This window comes from Schistocerca nitens, chromosome 2 (genome assembly GCF_023898315.1).
Source record: "Schistocerca nitens isolate TAMUIC-IGC-003100 chromosome 2, iqSchNite1.1, whole genome shotgun sequence".
In the NCBI taxonomy this organism is placed as follows: Eukaryota; Metazoa; Arthropoda; class Insecta; order Orthoptera; family Acrididae; genus Schistocerca; species Schistocerca nitens.
Genome location: NC_064615.1, coordinates 743,496,792 through 743,519,102, shown reverse-complemented (window position 1 = coordinate 743,519,102; position 22,311 = coordinate 743,496,792). Strand labels below are relative to the sequence as shown.

The 22,311-nt window shown below is 42.8% G+C and overlaps 1 protein-coding gene across 1 annotated transcript in view; it reads right to left on the bottom strand.

Annotated features, from left to right (window-relative positions):
- Positions 1 to 6,017: 6,017 nt before the first annotated feature.
- Positions 6,018 to 22,311, bottom strand: part of LOC126234602 (uncharacterized) — a 254,873-nt gene continuing 238,579 nt past the window's right edge. Inside the window, exon 10 of the mRNA XM_049943322.1 lies at positions 6,018 to 7,373. Coding sequence (XP_049799279.1) covers positions 6,606 to 7,373 — 768 coding nt within the window. The 3' untranslated portion in view covers positions 6,018 to 6,605. The remainder of the gene's footprint in view (positions 7,374 to 22,311) is intronic.

Genomic DNA, 22,311 nt, shown 5'->3' with positions numbered 1-22,311 from the left:
GCGAGTTTGAAAGGGGTCAAACTGTGTAACTCCAAGTGACGGGATGGTCCTTTCGGAGGACTGTCACGCAAATTAAATGTGCTGCGTCAGTTGTGAAACAATGCTGCTATCAATGGTCGCGTGATCATTATCACATCCCCTAGGAGAGATTCTGGACGTCCATACAGCGCAGGATTGTTCTATACTGAGGGCAGGAGTGGCGGGTCGCACAGCTACCAAAACACAGATAAGAGGCTTGTGAGGCAACGTATGTAGCGCGGGATTAGCCGAGCGGTCTAGGGCGCTGCAGTCATGGACTGTGCGGATGGTCCCGGCGGAGGTTCGAGTCCTCCCTCGGGCATGGGCGTCTGTGTTTGTCCTTAGGATAATTTAGCTTAAATAGTGTGTAAGCTTAGGGACTGATGACCTTAGCAGTTAAGTCCCATAACATTTCACACACACAACACATGTAAACACGAACTGTTGCGAACCGATTATTGGCAGTAGGACTGCGGGAAAGCTAACTTTGAACCTGTCTTCCACTCATGGCTTAGCAGCGACGTGCACGGCTCGAAGAGTGCCGTCATAGGATCACTGGGAACGGCACGCCATTACCTTCAGTGATGAAAGCAGAGTCTGCCTGCACGTACGGCGTAGACCTGGTGAGCGCTGTCTGGTGGAGTGCATTCGTCCAAGACACACTGGTCCCACCCCAGCCTTTATGGTCTGGGGTGCGATAAGCTACAACTCTCGTTCACCTTTGGTGTTTCTGGAGAGGACGCTAACCAGCGCTCGGTACGTGCAGAATGTTGTTAGACGCTTTTTTTTTGCCGTTCTTGCAACAGGAAGGTGAGATTTTATTCCAGCAGGAAAATGCTCGCCCACAGACTGCCATTAATACTCAACGTGCTCTGCAAGACGTGCAGCAATTTCCGTGCCCAGCACGATATCCGGACTTACCTCCACCTCCAGTCGAGTACGTGTTGGATATGATGGGACGAGAGGTGACTCGCGCGACTTGTCAGCCAACAACTCTTACAGAACTACGTGAACAGGTCGAGAATGTGTAGCATAACGTATCCCAGGGCAGTATTCACCGCCTGTACGATCGACGGGATGCCAGAGTCAAAGGCTGCATTTGCGCTCATGGAGGCTACTCCACGTACAAATATGAGTGTTTCAGCTTGGGTCGATACCTGTTACCTCACAACCATTTGTGCTATTTATCTGTAAAAGTAATCATTTCATGTGCTCCATACGCACTGTTGCAACAATACATGTTGCGTGAACTGGAAACCTCTGAAAGGGTGTACTAATTTTTTTTTTTTTTACTTTAGCAATGATATATTGGTTCCGAAAGACGCTATGCGAATATCGTCAGGTCGGGAGAACATTTCTAACTGGTACGATAAAGAATACTTATCTCTAAACAAAAAGAAATGTAAGGTGTTCACTTCACTAAAACTACCGACTGATGGACAGCTGTGTCTGTCAGACTGTATACCACGGAAGGTCAATCTATAGGTATCTGAAACGCAACGATGACGTATTTCCAGTGCCGAGGCCTCATTAGCTGCTACGATACTTGGAATTTTCAATTTGTCTCTCAAAGAGGACGTTTTGTAACGCTAATACGCACTGGACTGGGATTCGGGAGTTCCATTATAGAGTAGACTGACAAAAGGACACAGCGAACATAATTATCCGTCATTACAGTCTTCCAGCCATTATTTTAACAAAAAGAAGGATTGATATATTGTGCGTTCTAACAGGTCGCCGAAAGCATGTCGAACACCTGCGGACTGTGATACAAAATAAAAGACAATGGATAACCTTACTGTAAATGTGAATGATCCTCTTCGTCTGATCGCCATGTCGTGAGTAGCAGTTAATAATGTTTAAGAGCACGTTTGCTATATTTGATCAGAGAAATTTGTCATATTGAAGGAGTTGAGAAACCATTTGAATCTGCATTTAAAGACATTATTGCAATGTGTGAGGGATTTTATTTTCGTCGTTAGATTGCTAAAAAGTTTTATACCTCTTATTTAAAGTTTCATTTCTACTCAATTTATACTATTGCCGCGTTCTCCACTTTCTACTTATTGAGATCGTACCACAAAGATATGAGAAAGTTAGAAAACACAGGGCTGTGTTGTATGTTAATTTGAATTCTATACTGTACTCTATCCCACGCATCGTCGCTTCCTACACATGCTGCAAGTTTATATGCAATATTACCTCGGGTTGGAGTACAATGTCTGTCTATTCTTAAATCTGATATTTCACTTCATATAAAGTCTTAACATAGCGATTAGACGAAGAGGATCATTCACATTTACAATAAGGTTATCCATTGTCTTTTATTTCGTATCACAGTCCGCAACAGACCCTTAGGTATTCCCTCTATCTTTCCCTTGGCCGGATTTGCGGCCGCTTTCCTCTAGGAACAAAAGCGAGAAATTTTATAGGTCATCGTTGGTGTCTGAGTGATGTGGGCTGCCTAACAAGGTCAATAGTGCTCAGACTCTTGCGTATTTCATCCAATTCACGAGTGTAGAGTAAGCGCAATTATCCAGTACCTCCATCTTAACTTGCCCGAAGATGCTGGAGTTTCCGCTCAAAAACAAGATGGTTATAGAAGTCCTGTTTCTGCATACTACAATCCCACAGCCATACAGTATCACTGGTACGATGGACGCCCCGCATATCTCGAGTTTGAATTTTGCTTGACAGACAGTGTGACTTAAGTGACAGACTAACAATATTACTTACCGACTTGACTCTGATCTGCCCGGCATAATGTGCCCTCCGTGAAAACTTCAAGTTACTTGAGTTCTTAGATCGTATGAGAGTACCATCTCCCCACTATCGGTTGCTGGAGTGGAACTCTGGCCCCCGGCAGGGTCACTGCTAGTGAAGAAGTTTTCTGTTTACTATCCATTTGTGGGAAGACCAATTCAGCTCATTGTAATATCAGAGATCTTACTCGTACATGTTCTTCCTAGGATCTAGACAAAGTGGATGATCTTCTTCATATGCCGGAAAGTGACGTTCGTATCTCCGACTTGAGTAAAATTGAAATTATTAAGAATGCTTCTTTAATTATTCTATTTAGGTTCAAGATCACAATGCTAAACAATGCCTTTTGTATTATTTAGATATACTGGCTGGTTTAGTGAGTTTTTTTAGCTTTTCGTACTTTATCAAGTTTGTCATAAAGCTTTTCTGGTGAATACTGTCATATGTCTTTCTAAAGCCAAAAATAAAAAATAGAGAAAACGCAGGCGTTTGCCATGCTTTCTGAGACCTGTTGGCACACACAATGTATCAAACCTCCTTGTTAAAATAACGGCTGGAAGCCTGTAATGACAGGTAATTATGTTTACCAAAGATTTACGAACAAACCTGTTTGCTTTGGTTAATACTTTCCGTTACCATTACGAGTACATATCATACTATACTGTTTCAATATCTTTAATGATTACAAAATGCTTCCAACGGGTTATGGATTATTTAATGGCTACTTAACTATCCCAAAATATATTCCTAGAGAAAAATCATGCAACATCATTTTACAAAATATGTACAAGATATAATCTTAAGTACCCATAAAGATGTTAGAAGACAGTTTATTAGAGACAGATAAGAAGGCGTTAATTTCTTTGGTTAAGGATTCACCCACGAAAGCCAGAGTTAAGCATTCACATAAACAGTTAAAACCCGTTAACTTTTTACAAATGTACATTAACCCGGTGACATTATTTTAATTTCTTACTGTTACTTCCAACGTATCTAGTTCAAGCTTTCTAACTGTTTCTCTGTCTTTTTAGCGATGTATTCTCAAAAACTTTTGCCACTATACCTTTCAAAAATGGTTCAAATGGCTCTGAGCACTATGGGACTTAACATCTGTGGTCATCAGTCCCCTAGAACTTAGAACTACTTAAACCTAACTAACCTAAGGACATCACACACATCCATGCCCGAGGCAGGATTCGGACCTGCGACCGTAGCAGTCGCGCGATTCCGAACTGAGCGCCTAGAACCGTTAGACCACCGCGGCCGGCACTATACCTTTCCCTGTAGACGTAAAATGTACTTAAAAAGTATATTTCTTTAAATAGCTGAACATGTATGATGGACGCTTGTGTTTGTATGGACGAATAAACGATCTGTTTTCAGTCCTGAGCCACTTGGGTGATTTCATACATGCCATGAATGACGTTATAGCTCGTATTCATTCGTAGTATCACCCTCCCCTGCTTAACTCACCATTCTCCTTCGAGTAATTAACACTCCTTGGCAATTTCTTCCGAACTATTGTAGAAATTACTGCAGCTGTCAGCGGTGCAACGGGGGAATAATGTGTGTTAATTTGGAATTCGTTTAATGCTGAACGAGTCTTTCGCTGTTTTATTGTATAACAGTATGTGTAATCATTCATATTGACGTTTCAGAAGCATAATTTCGCTTACCGTCGAGGCGAATTTGAAGTCAGTGTATTAGAATCTGAAGTAGATTTCATGAATGTAACCTAAACCACTTTTTCTTAAATTCTGCTTCTCTATCCCTATTTTGTTCATCTTTTGTCAGCATTTGTATCTATTTCAGTCAATATCTATTGAATTCTGTTACTAGCAGCTCAGAATAGTCTAACTTGTATTATGAGTTGGAAACAAGTTGGCGTTTTTCTCGTTAGAAGGAATTTAATCGTTTATCACTTTCCTTTTGATCTCATTGAAAAGTTATTCAATGAACTGCTGAAAAAGAAGACGGCTAGCCATAAACTTTTAAGAATATGTATTTTACTGTCAATATCCAGTATGGATAAAATAGATTAATTCCTGTTTTCAGTTTTGATCTTTTCCCAGATGGACGTAGTGATTTACAATTACAAATCGCTAAGTATTTATTTCTTGAGTGGATGATTGTCTTCCACACCCATTAGCTAGTATTTTTGCGACAATGTAAATACAGTGCATACCCTTGATGTAGACCACTCAACTGTGGCTGGAACTGCTTTATAAAACATGATGTGTGGTCAAACATCCGGAGATGTGTCACTGAAGATGGGAATAGTCACGGATGCCTGCACTCGCAAATACTGATCGTACTCTTAACCCTTTTGACACAGTCATACTCTTTGGTGTGATCTTTAAAGGATAGAAAGTTTTCTGTTTAGTTCCACTGTCTTGTACGTAAGCAGTTTGTTCTACAAAACTTTGAAAGCTGGACCGTTGTCAGTCTAGTTACAAGTGATTGATGACGGTTCTTCAGTTTCTGAGCGTGTTTATCAAATATTAAACAATGTCGTTCCCCAAACTGCCATTCTGGTCTACAGTTTTTGAACACTATTATGGATTCAGTGTATGCGATTAAAATAAAAAGAGAATAAAGGTAAATGAAATAGTATCATCACACTAGGAGATGTGAGTGGGTCCGCAACTGTAATCTAATACAATGAACAACTACGGTCAGCATTAAAATATTGACAAATTAACGACCTGTTTCGACCCCATGGGAGCCCATTACCAAATCTTTATCCTTAGACGGGGCCGTAACAGTTGGTAGCTTTACGAATAAAGTGTTCGCATCTGGGGCTGTATTCATCATTAAATGAAGTAGTGTTACTGTACATCCTTTGAGCGTTTCTTGTATGTGTGTAAGGTAGTGTCGTCGGAATGACAATTACACTGCATCCTTTAGCTGAAAGCTTTGTATTTTGTCACAGTATGGCAGCACTAATTAAGCTGTCATTATTGAACCAACAAAACACATGAATGGGAAAGGTATAGTATGCATACCTAGACAGTGGATCAGACAATACTAGGCAGAGTCATAAGTAAGGTAACTCGAGTTTCTTTTCTTTTCAAGGTATTTATGTTAACTGTTTCTATCTTCAGTCTAGAATATGATCCACCCTCTTGGTAAACAACTGACGTAGCGTGCAAACAGTAAGTTGACAACAGTGTGAAGTAACATGAAATGTATTTCAACTAAGGACATTACAAGCAATCCAAACAGTATTAGTCACACGAAGAGCACATGTAGCAGCCCATAAAATGTATCATGTGAGATTTTTACACTTCAAGATAACATTGCACGTTACATAGTGACATTACTATTCACACTTGACGCAACACACAAGATAATCAAATGCATTTTGCATTGTAAGGATGAAAGCAGTATCACGTTAGCACTCGGCAGATTATGGCAAACGAGAATGATGATCGTTCAGAATACCACTAGAGGTAGAAAGTATTTTTCTGCCACTTGCTGACTGAATAATACCAATCCGTACACTGTTTACATTACGTAGTTTAGCTTTCTTGGTAAACGAAATTTTATGTACAGAAACAATATGATATTCCATTCAAGATGCGTACCTCTTACTACTACTATAATATTTTTTCAGCAAATTTAATTAAATACAATAAAGGCATAGGCATTTTGTGAAGATATTTACAATAGTGAATAAACACAATCACAAAAAATCACAGATTGCATGAAATTTCTTACGCTTGTGAGCACTGTTCATTATGAACAACAATTTAAAAAATACGAAAGTTAAACTAACGCCTCGAATAGGCTGTGGCACGTAATAGTTTGGGAGTTGCGATATGTCACCTGTTTCTAGCAGCATTGCCGCCGGTGCTAGAGAGAACAGGCACGGTTGGGGTGACAGCGAGGCCCGACAGAATAGCGGCGTGCGTACCTTGCAGTGGGCGGATCTCACTCGCGAACCGCTGCTTCTCTTCGGTGTCGTGTTTCTGAGAAGCGACGTTGGCCCTTTGACTTTCGCCAGCGGCGTCCGTCGTTCCGTCACAGCAGGGATCACGAGCTGTCGCGTTTTGGCGGTGTTTCGACCCAGTGGCTGGAGCCTGCCACTCACTAGTGGAGTCCGCACGTGGTGCAGGCGCCGACGTAGACTGATTCTGCGATTGCTCGAACAGCTGGCTACCTCCGGATGCCTCCCCGAGTCCGCTCTTCCCCTCGCCCAAGTGGCTATCCCTAGCTGACGAAGGCGGCTGCTCGACGAGAGGTTTTTGTGTGAACACAGCTTCCCCTGCGGTGGTTCGTTGCTTTACACCTGCCTCTTCACTTTTTGTCGTTTGAACCTGCAGCACCGCACTGTGCTGCAAGTTAGTTGCTGCGTCGACTCCAGCTTGACCGTGGAGCCTCCAGTTGAGGTAAGGCTGGAACAGAGCTGTGTGGGAGTGTAGAGGGATTTGCAGTTCTGGAGAGGGCGGCGCCCACCCGCAGATGACAGGCTGCAGTGGTGGCTGCTGCTGCTGCTGCGCCGTCTGCGGGCGCGAGGCGTGGTGCCAAGGCAGGCCTGCGCCGCTGTAGTAGTTGTACACGTTCTGCTGGTGGTGCAGCACCGGCAACTCCTGCAGCACACACACCAACATGTCACGTTAACGACTTTAATAAACACAAAGACCAGTTGCTGTAAACATAAAACTTCTCGAAATACACTGCCCAGGCACATTAAATATAACACGTTTCGCAGCAGCTGTATATAAATTGCAGTTGTTTCCAAGAAAATGCCTCTTTGCATGCTGCACATCGAAATTTTTTATTTTTATTTATGGACCAAGACGCGTTTCGCCGTTTTTTTTTTTTACAAGGCATCTTCAGTGGGTGACCTGAAATATTACATGATTTGTCCATTTTTACACAAAGGTTATGACTTCACATCTAGGTTATCCTTAACGTTTTTTTTATGAAATGGAAAGGTACTTACAGGTAACTTCTTATTCGTTGCACCTAAGCAAACTGTTTTTTCTCATCTGGCAACCAGGTGGATATTTTACAGTTCACTTTGAGTTCACTGCTTACGTTACACATCACTGTAACTGCCATCGTTTTAACAGAGTTTCATTTGTTTTTCTAAGTGTTACCAACATTCTCAATTTTCTGCATTCAACTGTTTTGTGAATGCGTGTGCGTAATATTATTTTTAAGAAAAAATATTTTATTAAAAAATAAAATCTCTCACTCTCTGACACACACACACACACACACACACACACACACACACACACATTTACAAAACAGTTGAATGCAGAAAACTGAGAATGTTGGTAACACTTAGAAAAACAAATGAAACTCTATGTTAAAACGATGGCAGTTACAGTGATGTGTAACGTAAATAGTGAACAGTGAACTCAAAATGAACTGTAAGATGTCCACCTGGTTGCCAGATGAGAAAAAGCAGTTTGCTTAGATGCAATGAATAAGAATTTACCTTTCCATTTCATAAAAAAAAACGTTAAGGGTCTGTTTTTAAATCTATAATCTAGATGTGAAACCATAACGTACGTGTAAAAATGGACAAATCATGTAATATTTCAGGACACCCACTGAAGATGCCTTGTAAAAAAGGCGAAACGCATCCGGGTGCATAAATAAAAGCAAATTTCGATGTGCAGCATGCAAAAAGGCATTTTCTTTGAAACAATAAATATGTTCGACGTCAACGTGCGACAGCCACTCACAGACAGCAGGTGGCAGAGCCAGCAGTGGAGGATATTATAAAGTGTGTCAGGGGACGCGGAAGGCGGTGCAGTAGTTGTGGTAATGCATGAACGGAGCAATTTATCTGTCGTCCATAAGGACATGATCATTGGCTTCCGGGTCAATGGTGGAAGCATTTCCGAATCGGACAAGTTTATAAACTGTTCACGTGCCGCAGTGGTTAAAGTGTACCGTGCATGGCAAAATGGCGCTATCCAAATCCAGGGCTAAGGCAACCGCTGTGCACCAGGGACTATACACGATAGATTTGAACCTCGGTTACAGATATATGTATGGACGAATAGATGTGCAACTGTCTGCTCAGATGAACCAAGGGGCTACCAACAGTGTCTCTTCAAAGACGAGTCAGCGAACGTTACTGCGTATGGGTCTCTGCAATAGACGCCTGGTTCATACACCCATACTGACTGCCGTCCATCGGCAACGAAGGCTCGAATTTGCACGCCAGTACAACTGTACGTCCACTGAATGGTGACAGGTGGCCTTTTTCAGATGAATCAAGTATTATGCCCCGTCGGACAGATGACTGTGGCTTATACAGAGCGAAGCATCTGGAAGTAATCACCCTGTAACTATCTTCTAAAGGGCCCAGACTGGAGGCCATTACTTGGCTCATCTCGTCGTTCTGGAAGGCACACTGTATCAACCTAAGTATGCATCTATCTTTGCGGACAACATCGGCCTATACATGCAGTTTGCTTTTCCTTGACAAGATTCCATCTACCAGCAAGACTACACAACGTGTCACACAGCTCTGACAGTACGTGCATGGTTCTAAAAGCACCATGACAAGTTTCTCGTAGGCTCCTCCCCCCCTTCTCCCCCCTCGCTGCCAAACTCCCCAGATTTAAACCCAATCGAGAATCTGTGGGATCTTCGGTCGAGCTGTTCAATCTATTGATCTACAACCAAGAAACCTAGCGCATCTGGCCACGGCATTGAAGTCTTCATCGCTTCACATCCCAGTTGCTACCTTCAAGAACCTTATTGACTATTCAGGCTTTCACAGTGTGACTGAACAGTGTAGTAAAAAGAGCACATAAAATACAATACCCTCAAACTGTCGTCGACCTCAACAGACACGGCCACAGTTCGGGTTCTTCACTTATTCTCCTTTCAAATTTCAGTTTTCATATTGGGTCCATTACATTCACTTCGAGCCAGCACTCGTACGGAGCTGTACTCAATGGCATTCTCAAGGTTCAAAAAGTGACGGACTATATTACGTCATGTGTGGAGAGAAGGTGGGTAGTCACACCACACATCTTGAGCTTGTTGTGTCTTTACTCCCTTAAAAATAATCAGATACCCAGACAGACATTAGGCCATATTTTTGTCTGGAATATATTGTACTGGAAATAAAAATATCTTCATCCAGCTGCGATAAGATTTCCTGCGCATATACCTTGGTTGTAATGCAAATACCCGAAATTCCCTCTCAAACATTCCCAATTGTCACCCCTTGTGTTCCAGTACCAGCTCGCCTGGTAGTGAGCTGAAAAGAATGGGGCTGTGCAGTAGGTCAGATTACAGTCTACTCTGCTCTCTGAAATATGCATTGATATGAGCGTGTGTGCAGCTCACTGAACAAACCCTTAGTCACCTACTTTAAAAAGAAGCACGCTGGTTATTCTGTGGTGCTGTAACTGATGCAGAACTGGTACCGCACGGTTACGCGATTCTCTATCGGTAACGTAAGCCGTGCGCGTGCTGACTAGGAACGTGTAGTGTGGTCCGAAGTGTCGCGGTTTCACATCTCAAAAGCTTCACGGCGTCGACTGCACTAACGGCCCAATGAGGCGTTTATCTGCAGTATCTGGAGGGTGTAGTTCAGGACAGAGGGGTTTTTTAGATGTTCTGAGAATTGTTTTTAGTACCATGGTTTGGACCCACACATTCAGCTTACCGTGGACCAGAACGTTTGTTTTCACATTCTCCATTACTAAGTGTTGCCCCTTCTACATACATACGAGGTGTGGCTAGAAAAAAACCGGACTAGTACTGGTGAAACAATAAAACGAATGCAATAAGGCTGAAAGTCGCGTGGCCTGTCACGTGACTCTCGCTCCGCCTACTGCTCGAGTTTCATCTGCCTCCTGCACTCAGTCTGCCCGTGGCGTCTGTTTTAAAGTAGTTGACGTTTTGTCTGTGCGTCGGAAAATGTTGAGTGTACAGAAAGAACAGCGTGTTAACATCAAATTTTGTTTCAAACTAGGAAAATCTGCAAGTGAAACGTTTGTAATGTTACAACAAGTGTACGGCGATGATTGTTTATCGCGAACACAAGTGTTTGAGTGGTTTAAACGATTTAAAGACGGCCGCGAAGACACTAGTGATGACACTCGCACTGGCAGACCATTGTCAGCAAAAACTGATGCAAACATTGAAAAGATCGGTAAACTTGTTCGACAAGATCGCCGTTTAACAATCAGAGCAGTGTCTGAGTTAACAGGAGTTGACAAGCTACTCACGCCCGGTCCTCACAGCTTTACTTCTGCCAGTATCTCGTCTCCTACCTTCCAAACTTTACAGAAGCTCTCCTGCGAACCTTCTATCTATCTATCATACCACCATCTATCATACCACCATCTATCATACCACCATCTATCATACCACCATCTATCATACCACCATCTATCATACCACCATCTATCATACCACCATCTATCATACCACCATCTATCATACCACCATCTATCATACCACCATCTATCATACCACCATCTATCATACCACCATCTATCATACCACCATCTATCATACCACCATCTATCATACCACCATCTATCATACAACCATCTATCATACAACCATCATCAAATCATATCACGTATCATACCACCACCACACACGAGTAGCCCAACGTGGTGTCAACGGGAAAGACTTGCAGCTTGGCAGCCGAACTTCCCCAAGTGAGGACTCCTAGCCATCAGTCTCATGCAATCATTTCATTCCATTCCCCTCATAACTGCCCACTATGTGAAGAAGTAGTCCAGCCAAGATTTTCGGAAGGTTTCCTTTGGTCTTGACGCGGATGCCGGAGTTGGAAATCACTTCCCATACATAGTCATATTCATTCTGACCCGCTTCCAGTCTGCTGGAACTAAGTTCTACAACAAGCGATCCTGCTCTTAGGAATTGGGAATGGAAGATGTAAAACATCTACGCATACTTACTCATACACAAAATTTTATCTGGGACAATGGTCAACATTATTCCAGAAATAAGCTAAAGTAGTCCCAATCCTCCAGTTCCGAACAATGTTTTTGGTTATAACCAATGTTTGGTTATGAAGCGAATACCGGAACTGAAAATCCCTTCGCAACTATTTCCATTTGCAAACTCCTCTGCTCCATTCCAAGCTTGGGTAATATGTGATTGAAAAGAACGAAGGTTTACAAGCCACGCTCAACTCTTCTGAGGAAGGCATGGAAAAAATCGTATCTACACTGCACGTGCCATGCAAGTTATCGACTTCACTGTGTATATACTAACAAATACCGCTATATCTACATTCCACTTTCGTAATATACATTTGGGACTTCGTCTCTGAATTAAACTGATTTTCCATTCCCCGATTCTGACTGAGGTTTTTGGGCGGATTCCTTTTGTTATAAGGCAAATATTGAAATTGGAAATCACTTCCCAAATTTTACCAATTTAGACTCCCTTTGTCCCACTACCACCTCATCGGGTATTTGGCTCCAATGTCCGTAACTACAATGGATCATTACTCGATCAGTCCACTCTACTTTTAGGGATTGGGAATGAAAAATAATAAGGGAGACTTGCCTGTAAAGCACTGATCATCTTGCAGTCCATTGCAACGAACACTGTCCTGTTCATTTTCCTGCATATTTTATATTTTTAACTAACATACCAAAAATTTATGTATTTTTCTTTTCAGCTCCTCAGTTGGATACTTTGAATCACCAGTGTACCAATATACCAATATGTCCAAGTTTTATACCAAACGATGACTTAGCTGAGCAAAACATCACCCACAAGTTTCCAGGATGTTCCAGTATCATCAATGGTTCCCCACATTCTTCTCACTAGCACATTCGGCTGTTCATAAGTTCTCTCTCCAGTACAGCTGGTATTTCAGTACAACGACATTTTTTGTGGTTTCCGCGTTGTCAAGACTGACATTGTATTCCCAAATTTGTATTTCTGTTTAGTTAACATTCACTTGTACCACCATCTCATAGGCTTCACACATGGCTATTCTTATCGAAGGCCTGAAGTACTATTAACTTTCCTCTGTCAGTTTTCTTGCTGACTTTTGTAGACAGAGTTCAGTGATCATTTTCGCAACGTTTTCCGAATAGTTCAATTAAACCGAGGTGAGTCTAAAGCGTCCTATTACTTTATTTGGAACGTAGTTATCCATATCATGGTTTATAACTTCATTCTACTTTCATCGTAATTACTCTGCGTTAGCCGCATCAGTACTAAATGTTCTCAGTTCGTCTATTAAATAAGTTGACGACGATTAATGGTGTACTTCCGGATGTTCGGAAGAGTTTGGATTTCCATTTTCGCATAAAATTACGCGACAGATCCAGTCGTCGTCTTTAGCTCCACTCGAGCCCAGGGAGCGATTACACGTTACAGCAAAATTATCAGCACCTGGAGAAGACGACAGGATCGGTCGTCGAAATACTGTGCGAAAATGGAAATACAAACTTGGCTCAACACCCAGATGTATACTGTTAATCACGTCGAGAAAACCTGCAGCATAACTAGTCGAAGTAGATTAAAACCGAAGAAACTGCAAAAAGGTGGGAATTTAAGGAGATGGAACCTGAATAAACTGACTAAACCAGAGGTTGTACAGAATTTCAGGGAGAGTATAAGGGAACAATTGACAAGAAGGGGGGAAAGAAATACAGTGGAAGAAGAATGGGTAGCTCTGAGGGATGAAGTAGTGAAGGCAGCAGAGGATCAAGTAGGTAAAAAGACGAGGGGTAGTAGAAATCCTTGGGTAACAGAAGAGATACTGAATTTAATTGACGAAAGGAGAAAATACAAAAATGCAGCAAGTGAAGCAGGCAAAAAGGAATACAAATGTCTAAAAAATGAGATCGACAGGAAGTGCAAAATGGCTAAGCAGTGATGGCTAGAGAACAAATGCAAGGATGTAGAGGCTTATCTCATGAGGGGTAAGATAGATACTGCCTACAGGAAAATTAAAGAGATCTTTGGAGAAAAGAGAACCAATTGCATGAATATCAAGAGCTCAGATGGAAACCCAGTTCTAAGCAAAGAAGGGAAAGCAGAAAGATGGAAGGAGTATATAGAGGGTCTATACAAAGGCAATGTACTTGAGGATAACGTTATGGAAATGGAAGAGGATGTAGATGAAGATGAAATTGGAGATACGATACTGCGTGAAGAGTTTGACAGAGCACTGAAAGTCCTGAGTCGAAACAAACCCCCGGGAGTAGACAACATTCCATTATAACTACTGACGGCCTTGGGAGAGCCAGTCCTGACAAAACTCTACCATCTGGTGAGCAAGATGTAGGAGACAGGCGAAATACCCTCAGACTTCAAGAAGAATATAATAATTCCAAACCCAAAGAAAGCAGGTGATGACAGATGTGAAAATTTCCGAACTATCAGTTTAATAAGTCACAGCTGCAAAATACTAACGTGAATTCTTTACAGACGAATGGAAAAACGGGTAGAAGCCGACCTCGGGGAAGATCAGTTTGGATGCCGTAGAAATACTGGAACACGTGAAGCAATACTGACCCTACGACTTATCTTTTGTTGTTGTTGTGGTCTTCAGTCCTGAGACTGGTTTGATGCAGCTCTCCATGCTACTCTATCCTGTGCAAGCTTCTTCATCTCCCAGTACCTACTGCAACCTACATCCTTCTGAATCTGCTTAGTGTATTGATCTCTTGGTCTCCCTCTACGATTTTTACCCTCCACGCTGCCTTCCAATGCTAAATTTGTGATCCCTTGATGCCTCAAAACATGTCCTACCAACCGATCCCTTCTTCTAGTCAAGTTGTGCCACAAACTTCTCTTCTCCCCAATCCTATTCAACACCTCCTCATTAGTTACGTGATCTACCCACCTTATCTTCAGCATTCTTCTGTAGCACCACATTTCGAAAGCTTCTATTCTCTTCTTGTCCAAACTGGTTATCGTCCATGTTTCACTTCCATACATGGCTACACTCCATACAAATACTTTCAGAAACGACTTCCTGACACTTAAATCTATATTTGATGTTAACAAATTTCTCTTCTTCAGAAACGATTTCCTTGCCATTGCCAGTCTACATTTTATATCCTCTCTACTTCGACCATCATCAGTTATTTTACTCCCTAAATAGCAAAACTCCTTTACTACTTTAAGTGTCTCATTTCCTAATCTAATTCCCTCAGCATCACCCGATTTAATTTGACTACATTCCATTATCCTCGTTTTGCTTTTGTTGATGTTCATCTTATATCCTCCTTTCAAGACACTGTCCATTCCGTTCAACTGCTCTTCCAAGTCCTTTGCTGTCTCTGACAGAATTACAATTTCATCGGCGAACCTCAAAGTTTTTACTTCTTCTCCATGAATTTTAATACCTACTCCGAATTTTTCTTTTGTTTCCTTTACTGCTTGCTCAATATACAGATTGAATAACATCGGGGAGAGGCTACAACCCTGTCTCACTCCTTTCCCAACCACTGCTTCCCTTTCATGCCCCTCGACTCTTATAACTGCCATCTGGTTTCTGTACAAATTGTAAATAGCCTTTCGCTCCCTGTATTTTACCCCTGCCACCTTCAGAATTTGAAAGAGAGTATTCCAGTTAACGTTGTCAAAAGCTTTCTCTAAGTCTACAAATGCTAGAAACGTAGGTTTACCTTTTCTTAATCTTTCTTCTAAGATAAGTCGTAAGGTTAGTATTGCCTCACGTGTTCCAACATTTCTACGGAATCCAAACTGATCTTCCCCGAGGTCCGCTTCTACCAGTTTTTCCATTCGTCTGTAAAGAATTCGTGTTAGTATTTTGCAGCTGTGGCTTATTAAACTGATAGTTCGGTAATTTTCACATCTGTCAACACCTGCTTTCTTTGGTATTGGAATTATTATATTCTTCTTGAAGTCTGTGGGTATTTCCCCTGTCTCATACATCTTGCTCACCAGATGGTAGAGTTTTGTCATGACTGGCTCTCCCAAGGCCATCAGTAGTTCTAATGGAATGTTGTCTACTCCCGGGGCCTTGTTTCGACTCAGGTCTTTAAGTGCTCTGTCAAACTCTTCACGCAGTATCTTATCTCCCATTTCATCTTCATCTACATCCTCTTCCATTTCCATAATATTGTCCTCAAGTACATCGTCCTTGTATAAACCCTCTATATACTCCTTCCACCTTTCTGCCTTCCCTTCTTTGCTTAGAACTGGGTTGCCATCTGAGCTCTTGATATTCATACAAGTGGTTCTCTTCTCCCCAAAGGTCTCTTTAATTTTCCTGTAGGCAGTATCTATCTTACCCCTAGTGAGACAAGCCTCTACATCCTTACATTTGTCCTCTAGCCATCGCTGCTTAGCCATTTTGCACTTTCTGTCGATCTCATTTTTGAGACGTTTGTATTCCTTTTTGCCTGCTTCATTTACTGCATTTTTATATTTTCTCCTTTCATCAATTAAATTCAATATTTCTTCTGTTACCCAAGGATTTCTATTAGCCCTCGTCTTTTTACCTACTTGATCCTCTGCTGCCTTCACTACTTCATCCCTCAGAGCTACCCATTCTTCTTCTACTGTATTTCTTTCCCCCATTCCTGTCAATTGTTCCCTTATGCTCTCCCTGAAACTCTCTACAACCTCTGGTTCTTTCAGTTTATCCAGGTCCCATCTCCTTAAATTCCCACCTTTTTGCAGTTTCTTCAGTTTCAATCTGCAGTTCATAACCAATAGATTGTGGTCAGAGTCCACATCTGCCCCTGGAAATAACTTACAATTTAAAACCTGGTTCCTAAATCTCTGTCTTACCATTATATAATCTATCTGATACCTATTAGTATCTCCAGGATTCTTCCAGGTATACAACCTTTTATGATTCTTGAACCAAGTGTTAGCTATGATTAAGTTATGCTCTGTGCAAAATTCTACAAGGCGGCTTCCTCTTTCATTTCTTCCCCCCAATCCATATTCACCTACTATGTTTCCTGCTCTCCCTTTTCCTACTGACGAATTCCAGTCACACATGACTATTAAATTTTCGTCTCCCTTCACTACCTGAATAATTTCTTTTATCTCGTCATACATTTCATCAATTTCTTCATCATCTGCAGAGCTAGTTGGCATATAAACTTGTACTACTGTAGTAGGCATGGGCTTTGTGTCTATCTTGGCCACAATAATGCGTTCACTATGCTGTTTGTAGTAGCTAACCCGCACTCCTATTTTTTTATTCATTATTAAACCTACTCCTGCATTACCCCTATTTGATTTTGTATTTATAACCCTGTAATCACCTGACCAAAAATCTTGTTCCTCCTGCCACCGAACTTCACTAATTCCCACTATATCTAACTTTAACCTATCCATTTCCCTTTTTAAATTTTCTAACCTACCTGCCCGATTAAGGGATCTGACATTCCACGCTCCTATCCGTAGAATGCCAGTTTTCTTTCTCCTGATAACGACGTCCTCTTGCGTAGTCCCCGCCCGGAGATCCGAATGGGGGACTATTTTACCTCCGGAATATTTTACCCAAGAGGACGCCATCATCATTTAATCATACAGTAAAGCTGCATGTCCTCGGGAAAAATTACGGCTGTAGTTTCCCCTTGCTTTCAGCCGTTCGCAGTACCAGCACAGCAAGGCCGTTTTGGTTAATGTTACAAGGCCAGATCAGTCAATCATCCAGACTGTTGCCCCTGCAACTACTGAAAAGGCTGCTGCCCCTCTTCAGGAACCACATGTTTGTCTGGCCTCTCAACAGATACCCCTACGTTGTGGTTGCACCTACGGTACGGCCATCTGTATCGCTGAGGCACGCAAGCCTCCCCACCAACGGCAAGGTCCATGGTTCATGGGGGAAGCGTCTTATCTTAGAAGAAAGATTAAGGAAAGGTAAACCTACGTTTCTAGCATTTGTAGACTTAGAGAAAGGTTTTGACAATGTTGATTGGAATACTCTCTTTCAAATTCTGAAGGTGGCAGGGGTAAAATACAGAGATCGAAAGGCTATTTACAATTTGTACAGATCCAGATGGCAGTTATAAGAGTTGAGGGGCATGAAAGGGAAACAGCGGTTGGGAAGGGAGTGAGACAGGGTTGTAGCCTCTCCCCGATGTTATTAAATCAATATTGAGCAAGGAGTAAGGAAAACAAAAGAAAAATTCGGAGTATGAATTAAAATCCATGGAGAAGAAATAAAAACTTTGAGGTTCGCCGATGACATTGTAATTCTGTCAGAGACAGCAAAGGACTTGGAAGAGCAGTTGAACGGAATGGACAGTGTCTTGAAAGGAGGATATAAGATGAACATCAACAAAACCAAAACGAGGATAATGGAATGTAGTTGAATTAAGTCGGGTGATGCTGAGGGGATTAGATTAGGAAATGGGACACTTAAAGTAGTAAAGGAGTTTTGCTATTTAGGGAGTAAAATAACTGATGATGGTCGAAGTAGAGAGGATATAAAATGTAGACTGGCAATGGCAAGGAAAGAGTTTCTGAAGAAGAGAAATTTGTTAACATCGAGTATAGATTTAAGTGTCAGGAAGTCGTTTCTGAAAGTATTTGTATGGAGTGTAGGCATGTATGGAAGTGAAACATAGACAATAAATAGACAAGAAGAGAATAGAAGCTTTCGAAATGTGGTGCTACGGAAGAATGCTGAAGATTAGATGGGTAGATCACATAACTAATGAGGAGGTATTGAATAGAATTGGGGAGAAGAAGAGTTTTTGGCACAACTTGACAAGGAGAAGGGACCGGTTGGTAGGAAATGTTCTTAGGCATCAAGGGATCACAAATTTAGCATTGGAGAGCAGCGTGGAGGGTAAAAATCGTAGAGGGAGACCAAGAGATGAATACACTAAGCAGATTCAGAAGGATGTAGGTTGCCGTAAGTTCTGGGAGATGAAGAAACTTGCACGGGATAGGAAGAAATGCAGATGATAAACGGGTATTCATTGGACAAACACATTATACTAGAACTGACATGTGATTACGTTTTCACGTAATTTGGGTGCATAGATCCTGAGAAATCAGTACCCAGAACAACCACATCAGGCCGTAATAACAGCCTTGATACTCTTGGGCATTGAGTCAAACAGGGCTTGGCTGGCGTGTACAGGTACAGCTGCCCATGCAGCTTCAACACGATACCACAGTTCATCAAGAGTAGTGACTGGCGTACTGTGACGAGCCAGTTGCTCGGCCACCATTGACCAGACATTTTCAGTTGGTGAGAGATCTCGAGAATGTGGTGACCAGCGCAACAGTCGAACATTTTCTGTATCCAGAAAGGCCCGTACAGGACCTGCAACATGCAGTCGTGCATTATCCTGCTGAAGTGTAGGGTTTCGCAGGGATCGTATGAAGGGTAGAGCCACGGGCCATAACACATTTGAAATGTAACGTCCACTGTTCAAAGTGCCGTCAATGCGAACAAGAGGTGACCGAGACGTGTAACCAATGGCACCCCATACCATCACGCAGGGTGATACGCCAGTATGGCGATGACGAATACACGCTTCCAATGTGCGTTCACCGCGATGTCGCCAAACACGGATGCGACCATCATGATGCTGTTAACAGAACCTAGATTCATCCGAAAAAATGACGTTTTGCCATTCGTGCACCCAGGTTCGTCGTTACGTACGCCATCACAGGCGCTCCTGTCTGTGATGCAGCGTCAAGGGTAACCGCAACCATGGTCAACGAGATGATAGTGCCTGCTACTGCAAACGTCGTCGAACTGTTCGTGCAGATGGTTGTTGTCTTGAAAACGTCCTCATCTGTTACATCAGGGATCGAGACGTGGCTGCACGAACCGTTACAGCTATGCGGATAAGATGCCTGTCATCTCGACTGCTAGTGATACGAGGCCGTTGGGATCCAGCACGGCGTTCCGTATTACTCTCCCATATTCTGCTAACAGTCATTGGATCTCGACCAACGCGAGCAGCAATGTCGCGATACGATAAACCGCAATCGCGATAGGCTACAATCCGACCTTTATCAAAGTCGGAAACGTGATGATACGGATTTCTCCTCCTTACACGAGGCATCACAACAACGTTTCACCAGGCAACGCTGGTCAACTGCTGTTTGTGTGTGAGACATCAGCTGGAAACTTTCCTAATTTCAGCACGTTGTAGGTGTCGCCATCGGAGCCAACCTTGTGTGAATGCTCTTAAAAGCTAATCATTTGCATATCACAGTATCTTCTCCCTGTCTGTTAAATTTCGCGTTTGTAGCACGTCATCTTCGTGGCGTAGCAATTTTAATGGCCAGTAGCGTATTTTGAGTTCTTCCTTCATCCGTCGTATACGAAGACAATATGCATAAGTATCCTCTCTCAACTTTAAGTATGCCTCGCGGTGTAACTGTGCGGTCTAAGGGCGCCCTGCCACGGTACGCGCGGCTGCCCCCGTCGGAGGTTCAAGTCCTCCCTCAGGCGCGCGTGCTTGTGCATGTAGCTCTTAGCGTGCATTAGTTTAAGTTAGAGTAAGTAGTGTGTAAGTCTAGCGACCGATGACCTCAGCAGTTTGGTCCCATAGGAACTTACCACAAACTTCCAATTTCAACTTTAAGACGCAGCATTATTATTCTTTCATTTATAAAAGGGTATGTATGTATGCCATTCGGTTAACGCTTTCCGCACCCAAGTGGAGATTCCAGCAGAAGATTTTCGTCCATGTGATACCCTGTAATACATCACATAATTATTAAATTCGATCGTTCCCTGTAATTTCTTTTTCGTTTTAGTGATGGCAGCAATACGTATATTAGCTCTGCCTAACTAGTTCCAGCTGTTTCTCTGTGTGTCAGACCTCTTACATCTCACATTCCTACCTCAGACGCTTATGGTCTATGTGATTTGTCTTTACTCTTCACCTCATTTCTTTCATGGGCTGGAGTATAACCATCAGCGTGAAATTTTCAATCTGAGTGTCTGACCGCGCCGCAAGCGCTGTGCAAGGTGTCAGTGGTGAGGCTGTCACCTTTAAGATTGCGTCCCAGCTGATTTTATTGCAGACTTGGTCTGTCCTCCTTGAAACTATTGTCATGTTCGTGAATTACTATGGCTTCTCACGAACAAGTGGATGAGGTACCTCTTTTCCGTATCGGTCAATTGTGTGTGTATTAGGTTTATCACAGTGCGTGCTCCGTTTTGGCCGATCCGGTCTGTCTGGGACTAAGATGCCTAGAATATTTCTTTCACTTATGGGTTGTCTGATTAGTTGCTAGAGTCAGTTGTCAGTCTTGCAGCATTAAAAGACTTGCTCTTACTATGACAACGTATACTACACAGTTTTCCAGACAAGTTTTTTAAAAATAGAAAATTGTGCTTACCAAGTAATGATCCTAGCTCCTACCGAAGTAGTCCCCTTTGGCTATCTATACACAATCGCCAACGTTTCTAGAGGTCTTGGAAGCGAGTAGAGAGATTTTCAACTGCGATGAGTGTAAGCTCTTTTTTCACAACGTGTTGGATTTTTTTTTTGTGGTTTTAGGGCGCAAAACTTCAATGGTCATTAGCGCCCAGACTACGTTAAGAAGGCACCGCGAGGCACAAGTTTAAAACAACAACTAAAAGGGAAAACACGATAAAAGACAGACTGACAGGCATAGGATTAAAAAAACAGCATAATCAAATGTCCTTAGAGAAGTTGGTCAAATTGATAAAACGAAGAACGCGAGCAGCTGCTCGTGGGTCATCCGCTAAAATGGCATCTAGAGTACATGGAAAGCCAAGATCAAGACGCAGTGTGTTAAAATCCGGACAGGACGTTAAAATGTGGCGGACCGTCAGCAATTGCCCACATGGGCAGAACGGCGCCGGCGCAGCCGTCAGCAGATGGCGATGGCTGAACCGGCAGTGTCCAATGCGTAACCGGGCCAAAACGACCTCCTCCCGCCGAGAAGGGTGGAAGGAGGACGTCCAAGCCGCGGGAAGAGGTTTCAAGGCCCGAAGCTTGTTGTCCGTAAGTGCAACCCAATCGGCATGCCACAGCGATAAAATGCGCCGACAAATTAGCCTGCTACAATCCGACGAAGGGACACAACAAGAAGCTGTCCGAGGCTGGAGGACCGCAGCCTTGGCCGCGGCATCTGCAGCTTCGTTCCCAGGGATACCGACATGGCCAGGAACCCACATAAAGCTAACCGGAGAACCGACGTCCACCAGCTGCTGAAGAGAGCGTTGGATCCGGTGCACGAAAGGGTGAACCGGATACGGATCACTGAGGCTCTGGATGGCGCTCAGGGAATCGGAGCAGATGACATAAGCAGAATGTCGGTGGCGGCAGATGTAAAGAACAGCCTGGTAGAGGGCAAAGAGCTCAGCTGTGAAGACCGAACAATGGCCATGGAGCCGGTATTTGAAACTTTGTGCCCCGACAATAAAGGAACACCCGACCCCGTCATTGGTCTTTGAGCCATCTGTATAAATGAAGGTCACATTAAGGAACTTCGAACGAAGTTCGACAAAACGGGAGTGGTAGACCGAACCGGGGGTAACCTCTTTTGGGAGCGAGCTGAGGTCAAGCTGAACGCGAACCTGAGCCTGGAGCCAAGGTGGCGTGTGGC